A 19,353-nucleotide genomic window follows, 5' to 3' on the forward strand; every position below is an offset into this window, starting at 1 on the left:
TTGGCAGCGGCTATTTTCCAAGTGATTTGTGCCCGCACAGCAGGGCCGCCGTTGCGGGACTCCGGAGGGGTAAGTATAATATATGGGTGTAGTGTTGGACCCCCTGGACCCAGGGGCCTGTGTGCACCCCACGCACTGCACCCATTATAGAAACGCCAATGCCTCCAGAACACAATGCCTCCAACAAAATTTGCAATTTATCTGGGGTGTGGTAGAGGCCGTATATTAATTTAAACATAATTTCTGAATGATTAATACATCTAGACATCCAAAAAACATTTAAAAATACTTTATTCCAATCATCATCTGACAATAGGATATTCAGTTGTCTATCATTTTCTATAAGCTCTCCCCCGACTCCTGTGAGCAAATGGGAGTTGGGGGGCAGGGATATGAAAATTATAGACAAGCAGAGTGATGTCTCCTGTGCAGGGGCGGCAGGTCAGTGATACACACAGCAGAGGCTGCTGATTCCTGGGTAAGGCAATCCAGCACCTACATTACATGCAACAACACATGTATGTTTTTATGTGCTGACCGGCTCCACCCTGCAAAGTGTGGTCGGAGCTGTAGCCCAAAGGCAGCAGCCGCCACTGGATCCAACATCACACACATCTACAGGGGTGTAGTATGGTATGCCGACGGCCGGGATCCCGGCGGCCAGCATACCAGCACCAGGATCCCTACCGCCGGCATACCATCAGCTGGGCGAGCGCAAATGAGCCCCTTGCGGCTAGCTGCGTTCGCCACGCTGCAGGCACGGTGTATTTATTCTCCCTCCAGGTAGACTGCCAAGAGGGAGAATAGTGGGGTCCCTGCTCAGTCGGTATGCCGGGTGTCGGGCTTCTGAGTGCTGGTATACTGAGCTCCGGGATCCCAACAGCTGGAATACTCAATAAAGTTGCCAAACATGTCTTGTATTTCCCATATTTACTAATAACCTCATGATGAAAAAAAAAGACACTCCTGAAAATCAGTTCAGTAGGATCAACATACTGTTACTAACAAACAAAAATTTATTATAGTATAGAAGAAATGAAAAAGACATATTAAGAATATGTCCTCTTAAGGTGGGTACACACTGTGCGATATGCTCCATGAATGATATCGCAGAGTGTGTTTCCTTCCCTCCCGGCCAGCTGACATAGGGGGTCATTCCGAGTTGATCGCAGCTGTGCTAAATTTAGCACAGCTACTATTCATGAACTCAGACATGCGGGGGGACGCCCAGCACAGGGCTAGTCCGCCCCGCATGTCAGTGCCGGCCCCTCCTGCAGAAGTGCAAAGGCATCGCACAGCGGCGATGCCTTTGCACTTCAAGAGTAGCTCCTGGCCAGCACAGCTTTAGCATGCTGGCCGTGAGCTACTCTTCGCTCCCCGGCCCGCAGTGGCTGCGTGTGACGTCACGCAGCCGCTGCAAGCCACTCCCTGCATGGTCCGGCCACGCCTGCGTTGGCCGGACCACGCCCACGAAATGACGGGCAAACGCCGCCGTTTCGCCCCCTCCCGCCCATCGACCGCCTCTGCCTGTCAATCAGGCAGAGGCGATCGTAGCGCAGCGACGGGCGGCCATGCGCCAGCACACTGCTGCGCATGCGCAGTTCTGACCCGATTGCTACGCTGTGAAAAACTGCAGCGTGCGATCGGGTCAGAATGACCCCCATAGTGTGCACACACTGAGCGATACCGCAAACAATATTGCTCAATGACATCACCCTGCCACTGGCCCTGTTGACAAATTGAGCTGCATGCACAGACTACTGAGGGGGTTGTTAACGACCCCCGGGAACGCGCACCGGTCATCGTTTGCATCATACACACTGTGCAATATTTTAGTAAATATCGTTCAGAAAGGGAAAATTTTGCGATATTGAGTAAAATATTGCACAGTGCGTATGCACCTTTACATCTTTGCTGTAGTCATGCCAAACAGCCCCTCTTGGTCGTGTAAGATTCTTCTAGCGCTGGGCGTCTTTTTTGATGAAAATGCATATTAGTCGCAATGCAATGCAAATAGGACAAAGAAGGAGACAGATTTAGGACACTTGTATATATGTATGTTAGCAGAGTTGCACGGGACCTAGTGACTCAATCATGCCAGGTATCTTGCACTGCATGGTGTATGGAGACAAGATGTATGAGGGGGATCAGTACTAAATGCCGCCGGCCGGAATCCCGGCGGTCGAAATACCGACGCCGGAATCCCGACCACACAATCCCGACAGGGGTGGCGAGCGGAACGCAGCCCCTTGCGGGCTCGCTTTGCTCGCCACGCTGCGGGCACGGTGCCTCGCTACGCTCGGCACACTGTTGTATTCTCCCTCTATGGGTGTCGTGGACACCCATGGAGGGAGAATATGTCGGGATTGTGGCGGTAGGGATTGTGGCGGGAGGGATTCCGGCGTCGGTATTTCGACCGCCGGGATTCCGTCCGGCAGCATCTTGACCGCATCCCGTATGAGGACCCATCTGTACATACGACCCTACTTGTATGCATACTTGAGTATTTTAAAGCAGATACTGTATGAATAAATACTTAACCACTGGGACAGAGCTTTTGATGTAGCGTTGTGCTGGCGAAGAAGTGACTTCCTTTATGCCACCCAAAAGGCTTGCACAGCCATAGTTATGGCTTTATAGATCGGTACTGAGATTTATTGTTTTCATCCTAATTGAAACACCTGAGTGGAATGGATAAATGTGAACCTCCAAGTGTTGCATAGCAACAATCTAAGAACACACTTTGTTGCATAGTGTCAAAACGCAAAGTACAAGGAAAATCATCCTTTTAGCAAGAAGTTTTAGCAAGAACTGGAGTTTTGGTAAAATGTGTTTCATGATCTGGGTATGAACAAAGCGAAGAGAAAAAGTTGCTGACTTGCTTAAAGTTTCTTTTTGTAAGAGATAACTGTGACCCTCTCAAGAGAGCCATCACTGCCACCATCATCTTTATAAAGACTCATGTGGTAGTTGCCAGGCCGACAAAAATAGTACAAAACCGATGGTATAGAGATTAGACTGAAAACCTAGGAAGGCACTGGTGAACATTTTGATGTATATGGGCCATTTATTACCATTGTCAGAGTCTTCATCTTGAACCTATAGACTAGTACAGGGGTGGCCAACCAGTCACAGACAGAGAGCCAGCAAAGATCTGTAGCCAAGGTCAAGAGCCCCTATCATGCGCATGCCTTTGGCGCGTGTGCAAAAATGGGGGCGTGGCCTAGTTGTCACAAAGCCACACACCATTTTTGTGCGCACACCTTTCACTATGACGTTTGTAGGAGTATGACCTTGAGTCATAACCCCTTTTTTAGTCATGTTGTACAGTGCCACATACATATAATAACCCAGTACAGTGCCACATACATATAGAAATGCCAAAAAATGGGTGCCTCCACAGTGCCAGATACATATATGCCCCCACAGTGCCAGAAACACTTAGGCCCCCACAGTGCCAGATACACATACAGTGGGGCAAAAAAGTATTTTGACAGCCACCGATTGTGCAAGTTGACCCACTTAAAAAGATGAGAGAGGTCTGTAATTTCCATCATAGGTACACTTCAACTGTGAGAGACAGAATCTGGAAAAAAAAAACTAGGAAATCACATTGTATAATTTGTAAACAATTTATTTGTATATTCTTGCGGAAAAGATTACTGGGGTACTTCACTGGTAACATTTCTCTCTTGTGAATGCACTCAAATTACTACAACTCTCTGTTTTCTATCCTGCAACCAAGATCTTATCTATTCAACAATTTTAGTATCCAATCCCAAGATTTCGAGTTTATTTAGCAGTCTGCGAAGTGGAAAGGTGTCAAAAGTAAAGTCTAGATAAGCTATATCCACGGCTCTACCTTTATCCATCACTTTAGTCACACAGTCAAAAAAGTAAATAAGGATTGTTTAACATGATCTTCCCCTAGTGAATCTGTTTGGGATCCTGTAAATTGCTGGATTTGAGATTATCTACAACTCGTTCTTTTAAGAGAATTTCCATCAATTTCCCTACTACTGGTGTAAGACTCACTGGCCTGTAGTTGTTTGCCTCTTCCTTGCTTCCACTTTTGCGCAGTGGAACTACGTTCGCTCTTTTCCAATCCTCTGGAATTACTCCTGTAGCTAGTGACTGTTTGAATAATTCTGTTAATGGTGGTACCAGCACCTCTTTAAGCTCTTTTAGTATCCTTGGATATATCCCATCTGGCCCCATAGATTTGTCAACTTTAAGCTTTAAGAGTTCTGTTAGGGAGCTCCTGTCTCCTTGCGGGTTGAGGCCCATACCGCTTTCTGAAGCCAGGGACTGGATTTGTAGTGGGACCCCGGAGGCAACATCCTGTTTCGTACCCTTATTTTACTCCACACTGCCATCTCCCACTGCCCCTGCCCGGGAGAGGTGCCTCGCCGTGAAGGAGCTGCAGTGTCTGCCTGTATGCTGAAGATGGAGCCGCTGATCCCGCCGCGCTGCTCTGTACTGCACCTGCCAGGAGTTCCTGTGGCCGCTGAGTTGTGACTCACCACGCTTCGGCTGGCGAGCCTCCAGCTCCGGTTGCTCTCACCGTCACTCAGTGCAGCCGATGAGCAGGTCCCCGGATTGCCTGCTGATCCCCTGATACGGCTGCTGAGTGGGTGCTGGTTCACTCCGAGTGGACACCCACCATACTGTGTCCTGGTAAGCTGAGAGCTGAGTGCATCTCATATAAGGGACCCCTTACTCTGCCCTCCTGTTATAGTTGGATCTTGGAATGCCAGGTGATCTCCTCCCAGTGGTGTATCCCCCTCTACATAAATAAACAAATAAATAATTTGGGATCCTGCACAGACCCCGTGAAGGTACATCAGACAGGTGTGGAAGGGCAGAGGCCATATTTTTGAACAGCCTGCTGGATCTTATACTGCCTACAGTGAGGAATCTCATAAGTGTCAGCAGGACCTGAATCTAATTGACAGCTATTATTTGACCTACATTATTCACAAGATATTTTGTTTTCTACTTCTCAGTGGTTTATCTTACCCCCACCTGCTATGCCTGCTATATTTTAAATGATAAACTCAGGTCGGGCGTTAAAAGCATCAGCTTTGACCAACACCTTACTGGCGTCTCCCGTTATATTTTGACTGCGTTAGACCTGGGGGCAGCCCAGTCCTCACTTGGGGATTATGCCTTGATACATTATGGCCTGACCGTGCCACGTTGAGAGCAATATGCGATGTATCACTTAATTGTAGATGTCCAGCTCGAGCAGAAAAATCTTTAGAGGTAGATTTTCATGAATACGTTTAAAACAATACCTCATGACGAGACGCCGTTCTTGTAAGAACCTGACAAAATCTCAGGTTAAATCCTCTCAAGCTTCAGGATTTCATACATTATTTGGAACTCCTACTTCGGATTGTACCTCATCAACTCCTTCGTCACAGTCTATGGTCTCTGTCAACATGGATGTGGCTCCGGCTGTGGATACTGCTGCTCCTATTAAATCGCTCTGTACGATTGCGGACTCTCCAGATTTAAATACCTTACTCCTGAAGCTTCAGTCCCTTCCAACCTGTCAGGACTTACAACAAGACCTGCAATCTATGAAACAGAGGATCCTGGATTCTATCCAGGCTCGGGTTTCTTCTTTACAATCAGATATCTCCCAGATTGCAGGTAGAGTGGTAGTGTTGGAAGAACATAGGGACAGAGTTGATTCCAAGGTCTCCAATTTACACAATTTAATTTCTTGTCAATCTCGATCCTTACTCGATATGAAACGCAGACTTGATGTAGACAACAGAGGCCGGATAAATAATTTAAGAGTGCGAGGCTTACCTGAAGATGTTCCTCCTCAGGGTATTGAAAATGCCCTCTCCAAAATATTCAATGAACTTTTAGGCGCCCTACGTGCCAGAGGCCCTCCATCTGAACGACCTTGAGATGTTATTTGTAGGCTTAATTATTTCCGGGAAAAGGAAGAGATTCTCAAAGAAGCCAGACGTGTCTCCGAACTTGACTTCAACAGCCATCAGATTCAAATCTTCCAGGATCTTTCATGGGCCACCTTACAACAGAGATGTCTACTTCGCCCCCTAACGGAAGAACTTAAAAAACGTAATATCAAGTTCCAATGGGGATTCCCTCTGAGTATTCAAGTTAATCACGCAGGATCTTTACTAGTCTTGCAAGAATACGAAGGTGTAAAGGACTTCTGCTCATCTCTGGGGATATCCCCTCTGGCTCTCCCGAATTGGTTAGAACCTGTAGAACGGTCTACTGTGCCTCGACCACGTATGGAACCTTGGCGCAAAGTTCGTAATCCTAAATGGAGCAACCGAGCTGGAGATTCTGCTGGCATATCATCCTTTTCTTCCAACAATGGAAGACGTCAACATCTTGAAGTATCGGATTCAACCTCCAGAGACACGTGATGTTGAGCTTCTGTTTTTGTTTCTCTTTCTGTGTCTGTTCTGGAAATTTTTCCGGGTTAGAAGTATCTGTTGAGCATTTTAATGTCTAGTCTTGTTCTTCTGGTTGTCTGATTGTGGAGGCTGACTGGACATTGCCCGGCTCCCTTAAGCTCTGTTTACTTATTAATGGTAGCTTTTCCAGATAGCTTCATATTAATCGATATGTGGTCCAGTCTGTGGAGTTGGCGCTCGCTCAGATTATGTTATAGAATTGCTCTATTTCCCGTTGTTTGAGCTGTTCATCTCAGTATTATTTTATATAGTTCATGTTTTTATGTTATCTGAGAATTGGTACATCTAGTATTTCCCTCAGTCCCCCCGACTCTCTGCTGTAAATTTATAGACCTGGGATCATTTATGGCATCCCACGGCTATTCATGCAGAGTATATTTATTCCTATTTTTTTATTGCACTACTTACCTATATGGTGGGTCATCTTTTGACGATGTTCATAATATTTTCATTAAGTTCCTACCTGTATTCATATATGTGGTTCTCGCCTCACTTTCACACTTCTGCGTTTTCCCGTTTCTCCCCCCCATCCCTCCTACCTCACAATATAGGAGTGGCTTAATATGAGGTACTTATTCCACTCGGATGGCTTTCTGATACTGAGTTATCAGATGTCTTTCCACAACCTCTCCCATGGCTAGTTTAAAATTGGCTCAACATACCTGAAAAAAAGGTCTCGATTACTGCATACTTTACATTTCGATAGAGCAGAGGTGGTGTTTCTTCAAGAAACACATTTTAAAAAAGGTGCCTCTCCGAGTCTCCATTCCCGCCATTTTCCTCAGGGATATTTTAACAATTTTTCAGACGTAAAATCCAAAGGTGTAGCCATTTTGTTTGCCAAAGATCTTAGATTGACCAACATATTTGAGCTGCCTATTGGTAATGGTCGGGAGTTACTAGTAAAAGCTACTATTGCAAACCAGATCTACACATTTGTCAATCTTTATCTTCCCAATCAGGGTCAGCTACGATTTATGCGGGAAGCTTTAGAATTGATAGAGCAAAATGTAGAAGGTATGTTGGTAGTTGGTAGCGACTTTAATTGGGCTATGGAACCTCTTTTGGACTCCTCTTCTGGGTCCGCCAAGGCCTCTCTAAAAGATACTAAATGATTCAAGTTGCTGTTAAATGACTTTCAGCTTATTGCTACTTGGCGCCTGCTTCATTCTAAGGACAGGGACTACACATTCTACTCACACCCACACAATTCCTATACTCGCATTGATTATTTCTGTGTAAGCCACAAACACCTTGACCTTTTAGCTGACACCGCCATTGGACATATTGTGGGTTCTGATAATGCCCCTATCACCCAGGTTTTGTTTCTGAGCCATCCGCCCCCACGTCACTGGAATTGGTGTTTTAATGAACAATTTCTCTGTGATTCGGACTGCAGAGCTCAGATAGAAAAAAACGATAGATGATTATATTTCTCTTAACATGACTGATGTTTCTCAGGTGACGCTCTGGGAGGTGCATAAATGCGTAGTCAGGGGATAATGCATCCAACTGGGTTCTTACCTTAAAGAGCAAAAGATGGAATGCCAAAATGCTTTACTTGATAAAATCAAGCGACTGGAGACTATTCATAAATCCTCATTGAACTCCGATACATTAGCAGAGTTACAAGAGGCACGCCTATCTCTTAATAGCCTATTAAACAAAGGCGTTTCGGTGCTGTCGCCACAAATATCATAGGTGGGGTAATAAACCTGGGAAACTACTTGCACGAGCACTAAGAGACCAGAGATTGTTAACTTATATAAAAGAGATCAAAGATTCTACTGGTAAGTCCCATGTTACTGACAAAATTATAGCTAAAACTTTCCACTCTTATTACATGGATTTCTATAACTTAACATCCCAGCGCTCTCTCAGCGAAAGGTCAGTACATGGGGCAGCAGTAAAAGACTTTTTGGAGGAGATTGACTTCCCTGCACTCTCTGCTGATGTGTCTATAGCTTTGGAGGAGCCATTTACAGATGCTGAGCTCTGAGCTGCCCTAAAGTTCTCCCCATCAGGTAAAAGCCTGGGCCCCAACGGCTTCCCTGTAACGTATTATAATACGTTCCAAGATAAGCTTCTTCCTCTACTGCTCCGTGCTTGCAACGCTGTTTCTTTAGAATCTCCTTTCTCTAACCAATCCTTGGAAGCACATATTACTGTTATACCAAAAGATGATAAAGACCCGTCTGTGCCATCTAGTTATCGTCCAATATCCCTATTAAATGTCGATTTAAAGTTATATGCAAAATTTATGGCCAACCGCCTGAATCCCTTAATCTCAACAATAATTCACCCTGACCAGGTCAGCTTTGTCCAGGGAAGAGAGGCTAGGGACAATACTATACGGGTAATTGGCCTGATCGCCCATGCCCAATCCGTAAAGGCCCCCATGATGCTCCTTTCAACAGAAGCTGAAAAAGCCTTTGACCGGGCAGATTGGGATTTATGGAAGCAGCACTGCGTAGTTTGGGTCTGGGTGACGCTTTCCTACAAAAAAATCTGTGCATTATATCGAGCTCCATCGGCACAGGTCAGAATCAATGGATTGCTCTCCGACTCTATCACCATATCTAATGGTACCCGACAAGGCTGCCCGTTATCACCATTAATATTCATCATCAGTATGGAAGCCCTAGCCAGAGCTATTAGAAAAAACACTGATATTACTGGTCTTAAAGTAGGTGATAATGAACATCGAATAGCCCTCTTTGCTGATGACCTTTTAGCGGTTAGAACAAATCCGACAATATCATTACCTAATCTGATAATGGAATTCTCACGCTTTGGGGCACTATCCAACTTCAAGATTAACTATTCTAAGTCAATGGCTTTAAACGTTTCCCTCCCTATTGAATTAGCCGCATCCCTAAACACTACTTTTCCCTTTGTCTGGCATCCTGCTCATATCAAATATTTAGGCATTCTAATCCCATCTTCTCTTTTCACTACTGTGAATATTAATCATGTTCCCTTGCTACGGAAACTCCGTCAGGAAATGACACAGTGGCTTACACAGAAATTCTCTTGGTTAGGCCAAATGAACATTGTTAAAATTAATATTTTTCCCAGGTTGTTATATTTATTTCAGATTATTCCATTGAAACTTCCCCCTAAGTTTTTGACTGAAACACATACGGCAATTAGTAATTTGTTTGGGGGGGTAGGAAGCCTAGATTTAAACATTGTAATCTATGTTGTAGGAGGGCCCAGGGGGGCCAACAGTTACCTATAATCTCCGCTTATTATCGTGCAACAATCCTTCACAGGAACTTGGACTGGTCGAGAACAGATTCTAGCTCAAAACAATGGGTTGATTTAGAAAGGTGGTCCTCGGGTCTTTGCCTACATGCAGTACCTTGGTTTAAGACCATTATCTGCTCACCGCATGTGACTGTTGGTCCTACCTTGGCTCTCAAGTCAAGATTACGCAATAAAATGGGACTTTCCTCCACAAAAACGTTACTTCTTCCGTTTCTTAATAATCCATTGTTTTTGCCAGGTATCAAAGGATTAGTAGCCACCAGGTGGAGATTGGCGGGCTTGACTAGAGTAACCCACTTGGTTTCTGATGGGAAGATAAAATCTTTCGGAGATATCTGTAAACTCACAGATATTCCAACCTCAGGTTTTTGGTTTTATCTCCAGATACGCCATTTTATATCAGCTCATATAAAAAATATTGATCTATTGAATGGTAAACACATACCCTTTGAGGGTATGTGTTTACAATCTTCAGCGCCAACCCATGTTATACCAGGTATTTATAAACTCCTAATACACGGTCATTTCCCCAACATCCCATCTTTCTGTAAGGCTTGGGATATCGATCTTAATCCCTGTAGGATTTATGTCAATTGAGATTATGGTAAATTGTTCCACAAGTTTAGAGGTTGTAGAAACTCAATACAAACTTCTCACTAGGTGGTATCGTTGTCTTTCTCTTTTGCATAGGTTTTCCCCCTAGGTATATCCCCTATGTTGGCGCTGTGGCAGGGAAAGGGGTACATTAATCCACGTCTGGTGGGATTGCCCAATAATCGTTGCATTCTGGGTTAACCATTAAAATCTTGACTGAGATCTAGGGCTTTCAAGTACCTACTACTGTCGATTTTTGACTGCTCTCTCATTCCACTACTCCGCTCACTAAATATAAACAATTTCTCCTTAAACATCTTAATGCAGCAAAAGCTGTGATCCCGGTACATTGGTGTTCCCAAGATCCACCTACGATTTGGGAATGGTTTCAAAGAATTGAGTTTTATAGGACCATGGAAGATATATATTACTCAGCCACAGAGAAGCAATCAGACTATATTGCTACATGGTTCTCCTAGTTGGAATTAAAAACTACCTCATCTGATACCGCTACAGGGAGCATAATGTTGATTATCTTTTTTTATTAAGTAATGGCCCCTCGGAATTGTCCGTTACTCAATATTATTGGACCGCCCACCTCCTTCCCTGACCTCCCTCCTTTCCCAGCTTTTCCCTTCCCCTGCCCCCTGTACTGTCTTGAGTCTTCTTTTCTTTTGTTTATATGGTTACTGTATTATTACTGAATTGAGTCTTCTTTTCTTTTGTTCATATGGTTACTGTATTATTACTATATGTTATATCTGTATTTTTACTGACTACTCCAGTGAGGTCTTCCATTGACGATTCACTGGAACACTGCATCATGATATGTCTTTCTATATTTCATTGACTATATACTGTCAGATTGTAGAGATATTGTCACTATGGCGTGCTATACTTCTATCTATTGTTTATATACTGTTCTATCTTCAATGTATCTTCTTATGACCATGTCTTTTTTTGAAAAATCAAAATAAAGAATATACAGTATAAAAAAATAATAATTATTAAGATGATCTGTTATTACATTGTATCCCTTAACAAGACTCCAAGTCTCTGTCTTTAGTTTTATTATTCCGCTTTTCTCCTTTCGCTTATATTCAGTACCTAAAAAAAGTTTTTCCTCCTTTACCCACTGACTGGGCCATTTCCTCCTCAGCGTGTGCCTTTGCACATCTTATTACCTTCTTAGTCTCCTTCTGTCTAACAAGATATACCTGTATCCCCTTGTCTTTATTATTTTGTGTCTGTTTATATTTCCTAAAAGCCATCTTGTTTGCTTTCACAATAATTGCTACTTCTTTCGCAAACCACACTGGCTTCCATTTTCTTATGTTTTTCCTAACACTTTTGATACAAAGGTCTGTTGCCTTTAGTATTGTACTTTTTAATGTTTCCCACGTCTCCTGCACTGCTTCCAAGTTCCTCAACTCTGCCAAAGAATCCCCAAATTGTTTATGCTACAGTACAGGTGGGGCACGCCCGGATGGGCCTGAGCCGGTAATTCTCATACCACTTTTTTATATATATATATATATATATATATATATAGAGACAACTGATATTTATTATGTAATTTGCTTATTAGATGACTTTTGTAATTGTTTAATTTTTTTAAAATCTTTAATAAAAACTACATGATTTAAAACACCAAACAAACAAACATCAATTCTTCTAGGCACACTTGAACAGTTTCTGAAGGAACTCGGCAGGTAGGTTGTACAAAACATCTTGGAGAACTAACCACAGATATTCTATGGATGTAGACTTGCTGAAATCCTTCTGTCTCTTCATGTAATCTGAGACAGACTCGATAATGTTGAGATCAGGGCTCTGCTGGGGCCATATCATTATTTCCAGGACTCCTTGTTCTTCTTTACGCTGTATGTTTGGGGTTGTTGTTCTGCTGCAGAATAAAATTGATGATATTGCATGATGGATAAGTACCTGCCTATTTCTCAGAACTGAGGACATCATTAATCCTGACCAAATCCCCAACTCCATTTGCTGAAATGCATCCCCAAAATGTTGACTCATCAGTCCAGAGCACCTGCTGACATTTTTCTGCACCACAGTTTCTATGTTTTTGTGCATAGCTAAGTCGCTTGGCCTTGTTTCCACATTGAAGGTATGGCTTTTTAGCCGCAATTCTTAGATGAAGACCATGTCTGACCAGAATACTGCGAACAGTAGATGGGTGTAGCTGGGTCCCACTAGTGTCTGCCAGTTCTGTGCTGATACCACTGCTGGACATCTCCCGATTTCAAAGGGAAGTAAACATGTGTCTTTCATCTGATGCACTTAGCTTCCTTGGCCAACCACTGCATGTACGTCGCCTGTTTCTTTGTGCTTCTTTAAAAGTCTTACATATATAGTGAAGTGATGAGCGGGTTCGGTTCCTCTGGATCCGAACCCCCCCGAACTTCACCCATTTTACATGGTTCTGAGGACTCGAATCTTCCCGCCTTGCTCGGTTAACCCGAGCGCGCCCGAACGTCATCATCCCGCTGTTGGATTCTCGCGAGATTCGTATTCTATATAAGGAGCCGCGCGTCGCCGCCATTTTCACTCGTGCTGTGGAGATGATAGCGAGAGGACGTGGCTGCGTTCTATCATGTTTCTGTGTACAGTGTGCTGCAAATATCTGCTCAGTGTGCTGCAAATATCTGTGCTCAATGTGCTTGCAAATATCTGTGCTCAGTGTGCTGAAAATATTTACGTTCTCTGCCTGAAAAACGCTCCATATCTGTACTGCATTGTAGTATATAGTAGGAGGACAGTGCAGAATGTTGCTGTGACCACCAGTATATATATAGCAGTACGGTACAGTAGTCCATTGCTCTACCTCTGTGTCGTCAAGTATACTATAAAAGTTCAGTAAAATGACCCAAAAATCAAAATTAAAAGCGTCTGATGAGGAGCGTAAACTTGCCAATATGCCATTTACGACACGGAGTGGCAAGGAATGGCTGAGGCCCTGGCCTATGTTCATGGCTAGTGGTTCAGATTCACATGAGGATGGAAGCACTCATCCTCTCGCTAGAAAACTGCAGTGCCACTCCTAGATGGGCCAGGTGTTAGTGTCGGCCACTTTGGTCGCTTAGCTTAGCCATCCAGCGACCTTGGTGCACCTTTTTTTTTTCTTTGCATCATGTGCTGTTTGGGGACTATTTTTTAAATCTGCCATCCTGTCTGACACTGCAGTGCCACTCCTAGATGGGCCAGGTGTTTGTGTCGGCCACTTGGGTCGCTTAGCTTAGCCATCCAGCGACCTTGGTGCACCTTTTTTTTTCTTTGCATCATGTGCTGTTTGGGGACTATTTTTTAAATCTGCCATCCTGTCTGACACTGCAGTGCCACTCCTAGATGGGCCAGGTGTTTGTGTCGGCCACTTGGGTCGCTTAGCTTAGTCACACAGCTACCTCAATTGCACCTCTTTTTTTCTTTGCATCATGTGCTGTTTGGGGACTATTTTTTAAATCTGCCATCCTGTCTGACACTGCAGTGCCACTCCTAGATGGGACAGGTGTTTGTGTCGGCCACTTGGGTCGCTTAGCTTAGCCATCCAGCGACCTCAGTGCAAATTTTAGGACTAAAAATAATAGTGTGAGGTGTTAGAATAGACTGGAAATGAGTGGAAATTATGGTTATTGAGGTTAATAATACTATGGGATCAAAATGACCCCCAAATTCTATGATTTAAGCTGTTTTTGAGGGGTTTTTGTAAAAAAACACCCAAATCCAAAACACACCCGAATCCGACAAAAAATTTTCAGGGTGGTTTTGCCAAAACACGTCCGAATCCAAAACATGGCCGTGGAACCGAATCCAAAACCAAAACACAAAACCCGAAAAATTTCCGGTGCACATCACTAATATAGTGGGGAAAGTACTGGAAGGTATTCTAAGGGACAGTATACAGAAGTTCCTTGAAGTCAATAAGGTTATTAATAGGAACCAACATGGATTTGTGAAGGATAGATCACGTCAAACAAACTTACTAGACTTTTATGAAACAGCGTGAACCTTGATCAGGGTAAGGAAGTTTGATGTAATCTTTTTAGACTTTGCTAAAGCTTTCGACACAGTACTGCACATGAGACTTATCTATAAGTTTCAAGAACTAGGGATAAGGAGCACAATATGCACTTGGGTCAGAAATTGGATAGATAATAGGGAACAGCGCATTGTGGTAAATGGAACTTTTTCAAATTGAACTGAAGTACTAAGTGATGTGCCACAAGGGTCTGTACTTGGACCACTATTGTTCAAAATTTTCATTAATGATCTAGCAGTAGATATAGAGAGGATGGTGTCAATTTTTGCACACAATACCAAATTGTGTAAGGTCATAAATACGGAGGGGGATGCGGAGTCTCTTCAGAATGACCTAGTTAAACTGGAAGCATGGGCAACAAAATGGAGAATGAGCTTCAATACAGACAAGTGTAGGGTAATGCACTTTGGTAGCAGGAACAAAAATAACATCTACATACTAAATGTGGTAAAATTAGGGGATTTTGTACTGGAAAAAGACTTAGGTGTTCACATAGATAATAAACTAAGCAGCAGTATCCAAAGAAGGATTGTGGCAAATAAGGCTAACAAGGTATTAGCATGCATAAAGCGGGTAATTGATGCAAGGGATGCAAGGGTTATACTCCCATTATATAAATCACTAGTGAGGCCACATCTTAAATACTGTGCACAATTTTGGGCACCATACTACAAAAAGGATATCCTGGAACTAGAAAAGGTTCAGAGGCGAGCAACCAAACTAATTAAAGGGATGGAGATGCTGAAATACGAGGAAAGGCTTGCAAGGCTAGGCATGTTCACACTGGAAAAGAGGAGACTAAGAGGGAACATGATCAACATTTACAAATATATAAGGGGACAATACACAGAGCTTGTGGAGATCTGATTTTGGTAAGATCAATACAGAGGACATGTGGACATCCCCTTAGGGTAGAGGAGATTAGGCACACAGAGGAAAAAAAGGTTTTTTCACAGTAAGGACAATACGTGTTTGTAATTCCCTGCCTGAGAGAGTAGTAATGGCGGACTCGGTCAACACTTTTAAGAATGGGCTACAAATATTCCTAATGGATAAGCATATACAGGGTTATGGTGCATAGTCACGTACTACAGTTAAAAAAAATGAGGAACAAACACAACGGGCGACATTAGCAAATGACAAAATTAGTCCTAAAAATAATACAGCATAGGAGACCACAAATAGGTTGAACTCGATCGACAAATGGTCTTTTTCAACCTCAGAAACGGTTACTATGTTACTTGCTTTAAAAAGAGCTTGAATAGCACACCTTGAAACCCCAGTCAGCTTAGAAATCTTTGTCCGTGAGAGACCTTGCTGATGCAGTATAACTAATATGTGTCTTGTTGCTGTGCTCAGTCTTGCCATGGTGTATGACATGTGACATGAAACGGTCTTCCACAACCTCACCTTTGTAGTAGAGTTTGGCTGTTCCTCACCCAATTTTAAATCTTCTACACATGTGTTTCTGTTTCAGTTAATGACTGTGTTTCAACTTGCATATGAAAATAATAATTATCACCTGTTTGGCATGATTGATTAATCATACACCTGACTATAACCCTTAAATATACCTTATTAGTTAACTTGAAGCTTTCTCTTTCACAGTAGAAGATAAAAAGTAATATTTCAACACAGCATTTGTAAAAGAAATCCTAACAGTCAGGTGTGTATTACTAAAAATAAAATATTTATAAAACATTTGTTTACGGACCATTTTTAAAAACTAGATTAATATACTGCACCGTATAAGCTACATGATATTTGTGTTGATAGATCTAAATAATTTGAGTAATGTGTGAATTTCTATTTAGGTTGCTCTATAGATGCATATCCAGAGATAAAAAAGATAGTTGTATACAATAGAGCAGGGGTGGCCACACTTTTGGGACCTGTGATCTACTTTTTGTACACTTATTTACCGGTGATCTACCTGCATCAAATAACACCAATAATAATAACGCTCACATTTAAAAATAGCACTAATAATGTTGCCATCACATTAACAGCACCAATAATAATGCACACATTTAAAAATAGCATTAAGAATGACATCAAATAACCCCCTGTGCAAATCCCCCCTTTGCAGACCCGCACCCCCTTGTGCAGATACCCCCCTTCCAGTCCCCTGCATAACAGTCCTTAGTACAATAATTCCCTCTGTGCAGATCCTCCATCCTTTGTAGATCCCCCCTTGTGTAAAAAAAAAAAACCCAACAAGTTGTCACGCTGCCTAGCTTCAGTCCTCCCTCTCCCTGCAGTCACGGCTCCCGCTTTCACGCTGCATGGGCTCACGCTGGCTGCTTCTCCTGTCGTCGCCACCGCCAGCTGGATCAAACTGGATCCAACTAGCGCCCAGGCTCCTCACATAACGGGTGACCTAATTACGTCACCCGCACACTGCATGCCTGGGAACTGTTAAGAGAAGCAGTGGCGGGAGGCTCCTTGCAGTTATTTTTTGTTATGTCTGTCGCGATCTACCAGCGGATGCCCTGCTAGCTACCGGTAGATCACGATTTGCCTTTTGGTCATCTCTGCAATAGAGAATATAAAATAAATAATAAAAGGTCATTTGTTGGTGACTGATAATTTCAAATGAATGAAACATACCTTATTAGTTCACTTGCAGCTTTCTCTTTCACAGTAGAAGATAATGAAGAATGTGTTTTGTCTTCAAAAAGGTAAGATAAAGGTGGCTTAACAGATTCTATTAAACAAAACAGAAATTAAATATTAAAAACATTATTATTATTAACAATTAATTGCATTATGCTAGAAACTGTTTTGCAATTCACAAAGTTCCTATCTAGGTGGAGCTCAGTCTAAATCATGTTTTACACAAACATACTCGTATCAGTTCTCTCCAAATCCAATTAACCAATCGGAATATTTTTTGGTATTGTAGGAGTACACAGGAACGATCTTCAGAAACAAATGTGAATACACGGAGAACATACAAATTCTACACACACAGGTCTCTGGTTGAAAACATACAAGAAGCAATTGCTTTATAAGGAGGAAAGGAGCACAAATCAAATGTAACACAGTTGAACTCTGTACCAAATGTGTTTGTAAACTACTGCACAAATTACATCCAACATCATATCATTGTTAATACAGAAGGACTTGCCTCTTGTAAGATTTCCGGCACTTCTTTGCACCCTTTTCCTATATACACTAACAACTAATCATTTTATATAATTTAACATGTGGCATTTACTTATACGTTACTTTATTAGTATACAGAAGCATCTTCACTATAACTTTTTAAATATTTTGGGGGATACCCAATTACCAGTGGACATTGACCTTGGGTAATTGCTTTGTTGGGGGCTATCAAAGTAATCCCCAAAAGTAGCCCCGCTTCGGCAAGCGAAAACAGACAGGTTTTACTGAACCTGTGTGTTTTCGGAAGAAAATTAATTTTTTTATAAGAGATCTAATTGGATAAAAATTTACGTTTTTGGCATCCAATGTTTTATCGTGGGTAACTGGATACTCCTTTAAAATTACACTCCCAATAATGCAAAAAAAAAAAAAAGTTTAAAACTATCGATAGAGTGCTTTGCCAAAGTGAATGAAACAAAAGTCTTGTGAGGCGATACTGATTTTGTTGTGTTAATACTTCCCGTAAATTGTGTTTATTTCTATAAAATGTATGACTTTAAAAAAAAAAACAGCCAGAAAACACAGACACTACACTTAATACATTCATACAATACTATACAGAATATGATGACAAGTCTCAGTGTAGATGTGGCTCACTCGCGCCAGGCATCTCTCTCCACATTGCATATTGAGGCTATTGTAGGTAGATATCTATATAAAGATCATCTGTACATTATGTTGAAAACAATGTTAAAAACACCCATGTTCTATATAAAAAGCTAGGAAAGCAAATTATTTAGAACTCTCAGAAGTAAATTGTTTAGAATTATTTTCAACAAACATGAATGAGCATTTCTAAACAAGGTAAAATTATATAACGTATATAGTAAAAAATATATACTACTTTATTAGTGAATAATAATTCAAATTACTAAAGTAAATACATTTGCAGTGTAATATTTTAAGTACAAAGAAATAAAATTGTAATCTTGGGGAAAAAATAGCAAAATAAAAACTCACAAGTTTTGCATCAGTAAACTCAATGATCTGCGCTCAGGGGCAGATTGGGACACCGGGTCCCCGTTTGGCTGGTCCCGACTACCCTTCTGTGGCTTTCACTCACCCCTTTACCTGGCTGGCTGCCGCGTCCGAAGCTCAGCTCAGATCGGGCTTCGTTGGGAAACAGCTTTTGCGCATGCGCAGAAACTCAATTAGGCTCAGATGCGCTGCGCTACTTTCCCTCCCTCTCTCCTCACAGGTCAGGGGTCTACACCGCTGACGCTACTTTTATGCCATGGGGCTGGGCTTCAGTGCCCACTACAGGCCCAACCAGTGTTGCAGGCTGTGTGTGTGGCTGCGCTGGCTCTAAGAAAGTATAGGCAGTGGCCTCAGGGAGGGTAGTGCAGCCAGTGCCTGTCTGAGCCCACCCACCAAGATGAACAGCTGCAGGCTTCCGATTTAAAACATGCTCCTGACCTCAGCTGTTCCTGGTTCATTTCATCATCTTCTCCCTGCCGGCTCTGCCTCCTGCTCTCTTGTTGCCAGTGGGAAATAACTTGCAGAAGGAAGCTGCCATCCTGGAGGAACCGCCCCCAGCCATAACCAGCAAACCAAAGGTAAATGAAAGCAGTGTGTGGCAGTATAAAATGTATAAGTGGCAGAGCCAGATTATGACCCCACAGGGAATATACTGCCTTGGGGCACCATATTAATGTATAATATAAATACTTATATATCCCTCACACAGCTCAGCCTCTTGCCACAAACTTAGATCCCTCACTCAGATCCCCTTCACAGAGCTCTCCCCTTGTCACACAGACGCCCCTCCACGCACACTGCACAACCTCTTCACATTTA

At 42.6% G+C, this 19,353-nt stretch overlaps 1 protein-coding gene across 3 annotated transcripts in view; it reads right to left on the reverse strand.

The window, feature by feature from the left end:
* LYST (lysosomal trafficking regulator) overlaps positions 1–19,353 on the reverse strand; it is an 864,675-nt gene that overhangs the window by 205,034 nt on the left and 640,288 nt on the right. For all 3 annotated transcript variants that reach the window (XM_063917604.1, XM_063917602.1, XM_063917605.1), the window contains exon 35: positions 16,999–17,095. In XM_063917604.1, the coding sequence (XP_063773674.1) occupies positions 16,999–17,095 (97 nt within the window). The remainder of the gene's footprint in view (positions 1–16,998; positions 17,096–19,353) is intronic.

Source organism: Pseudophryne corroboree, chromosome 4, assembly GCF_028390025.1.
Source record: "Pseudophryne corroboree isolate aPseCor3 chromosome 4, aPseCor3.hap2, whole genome shotgun sequence".
Classification (NCBI taxonomy): domain Eukaryota; kingdom Metazoa; phylum Chordata; class Amphibia; order Anura; family Myobatrachidae; genus Pseudophryne; species Pseudophryne corroboree.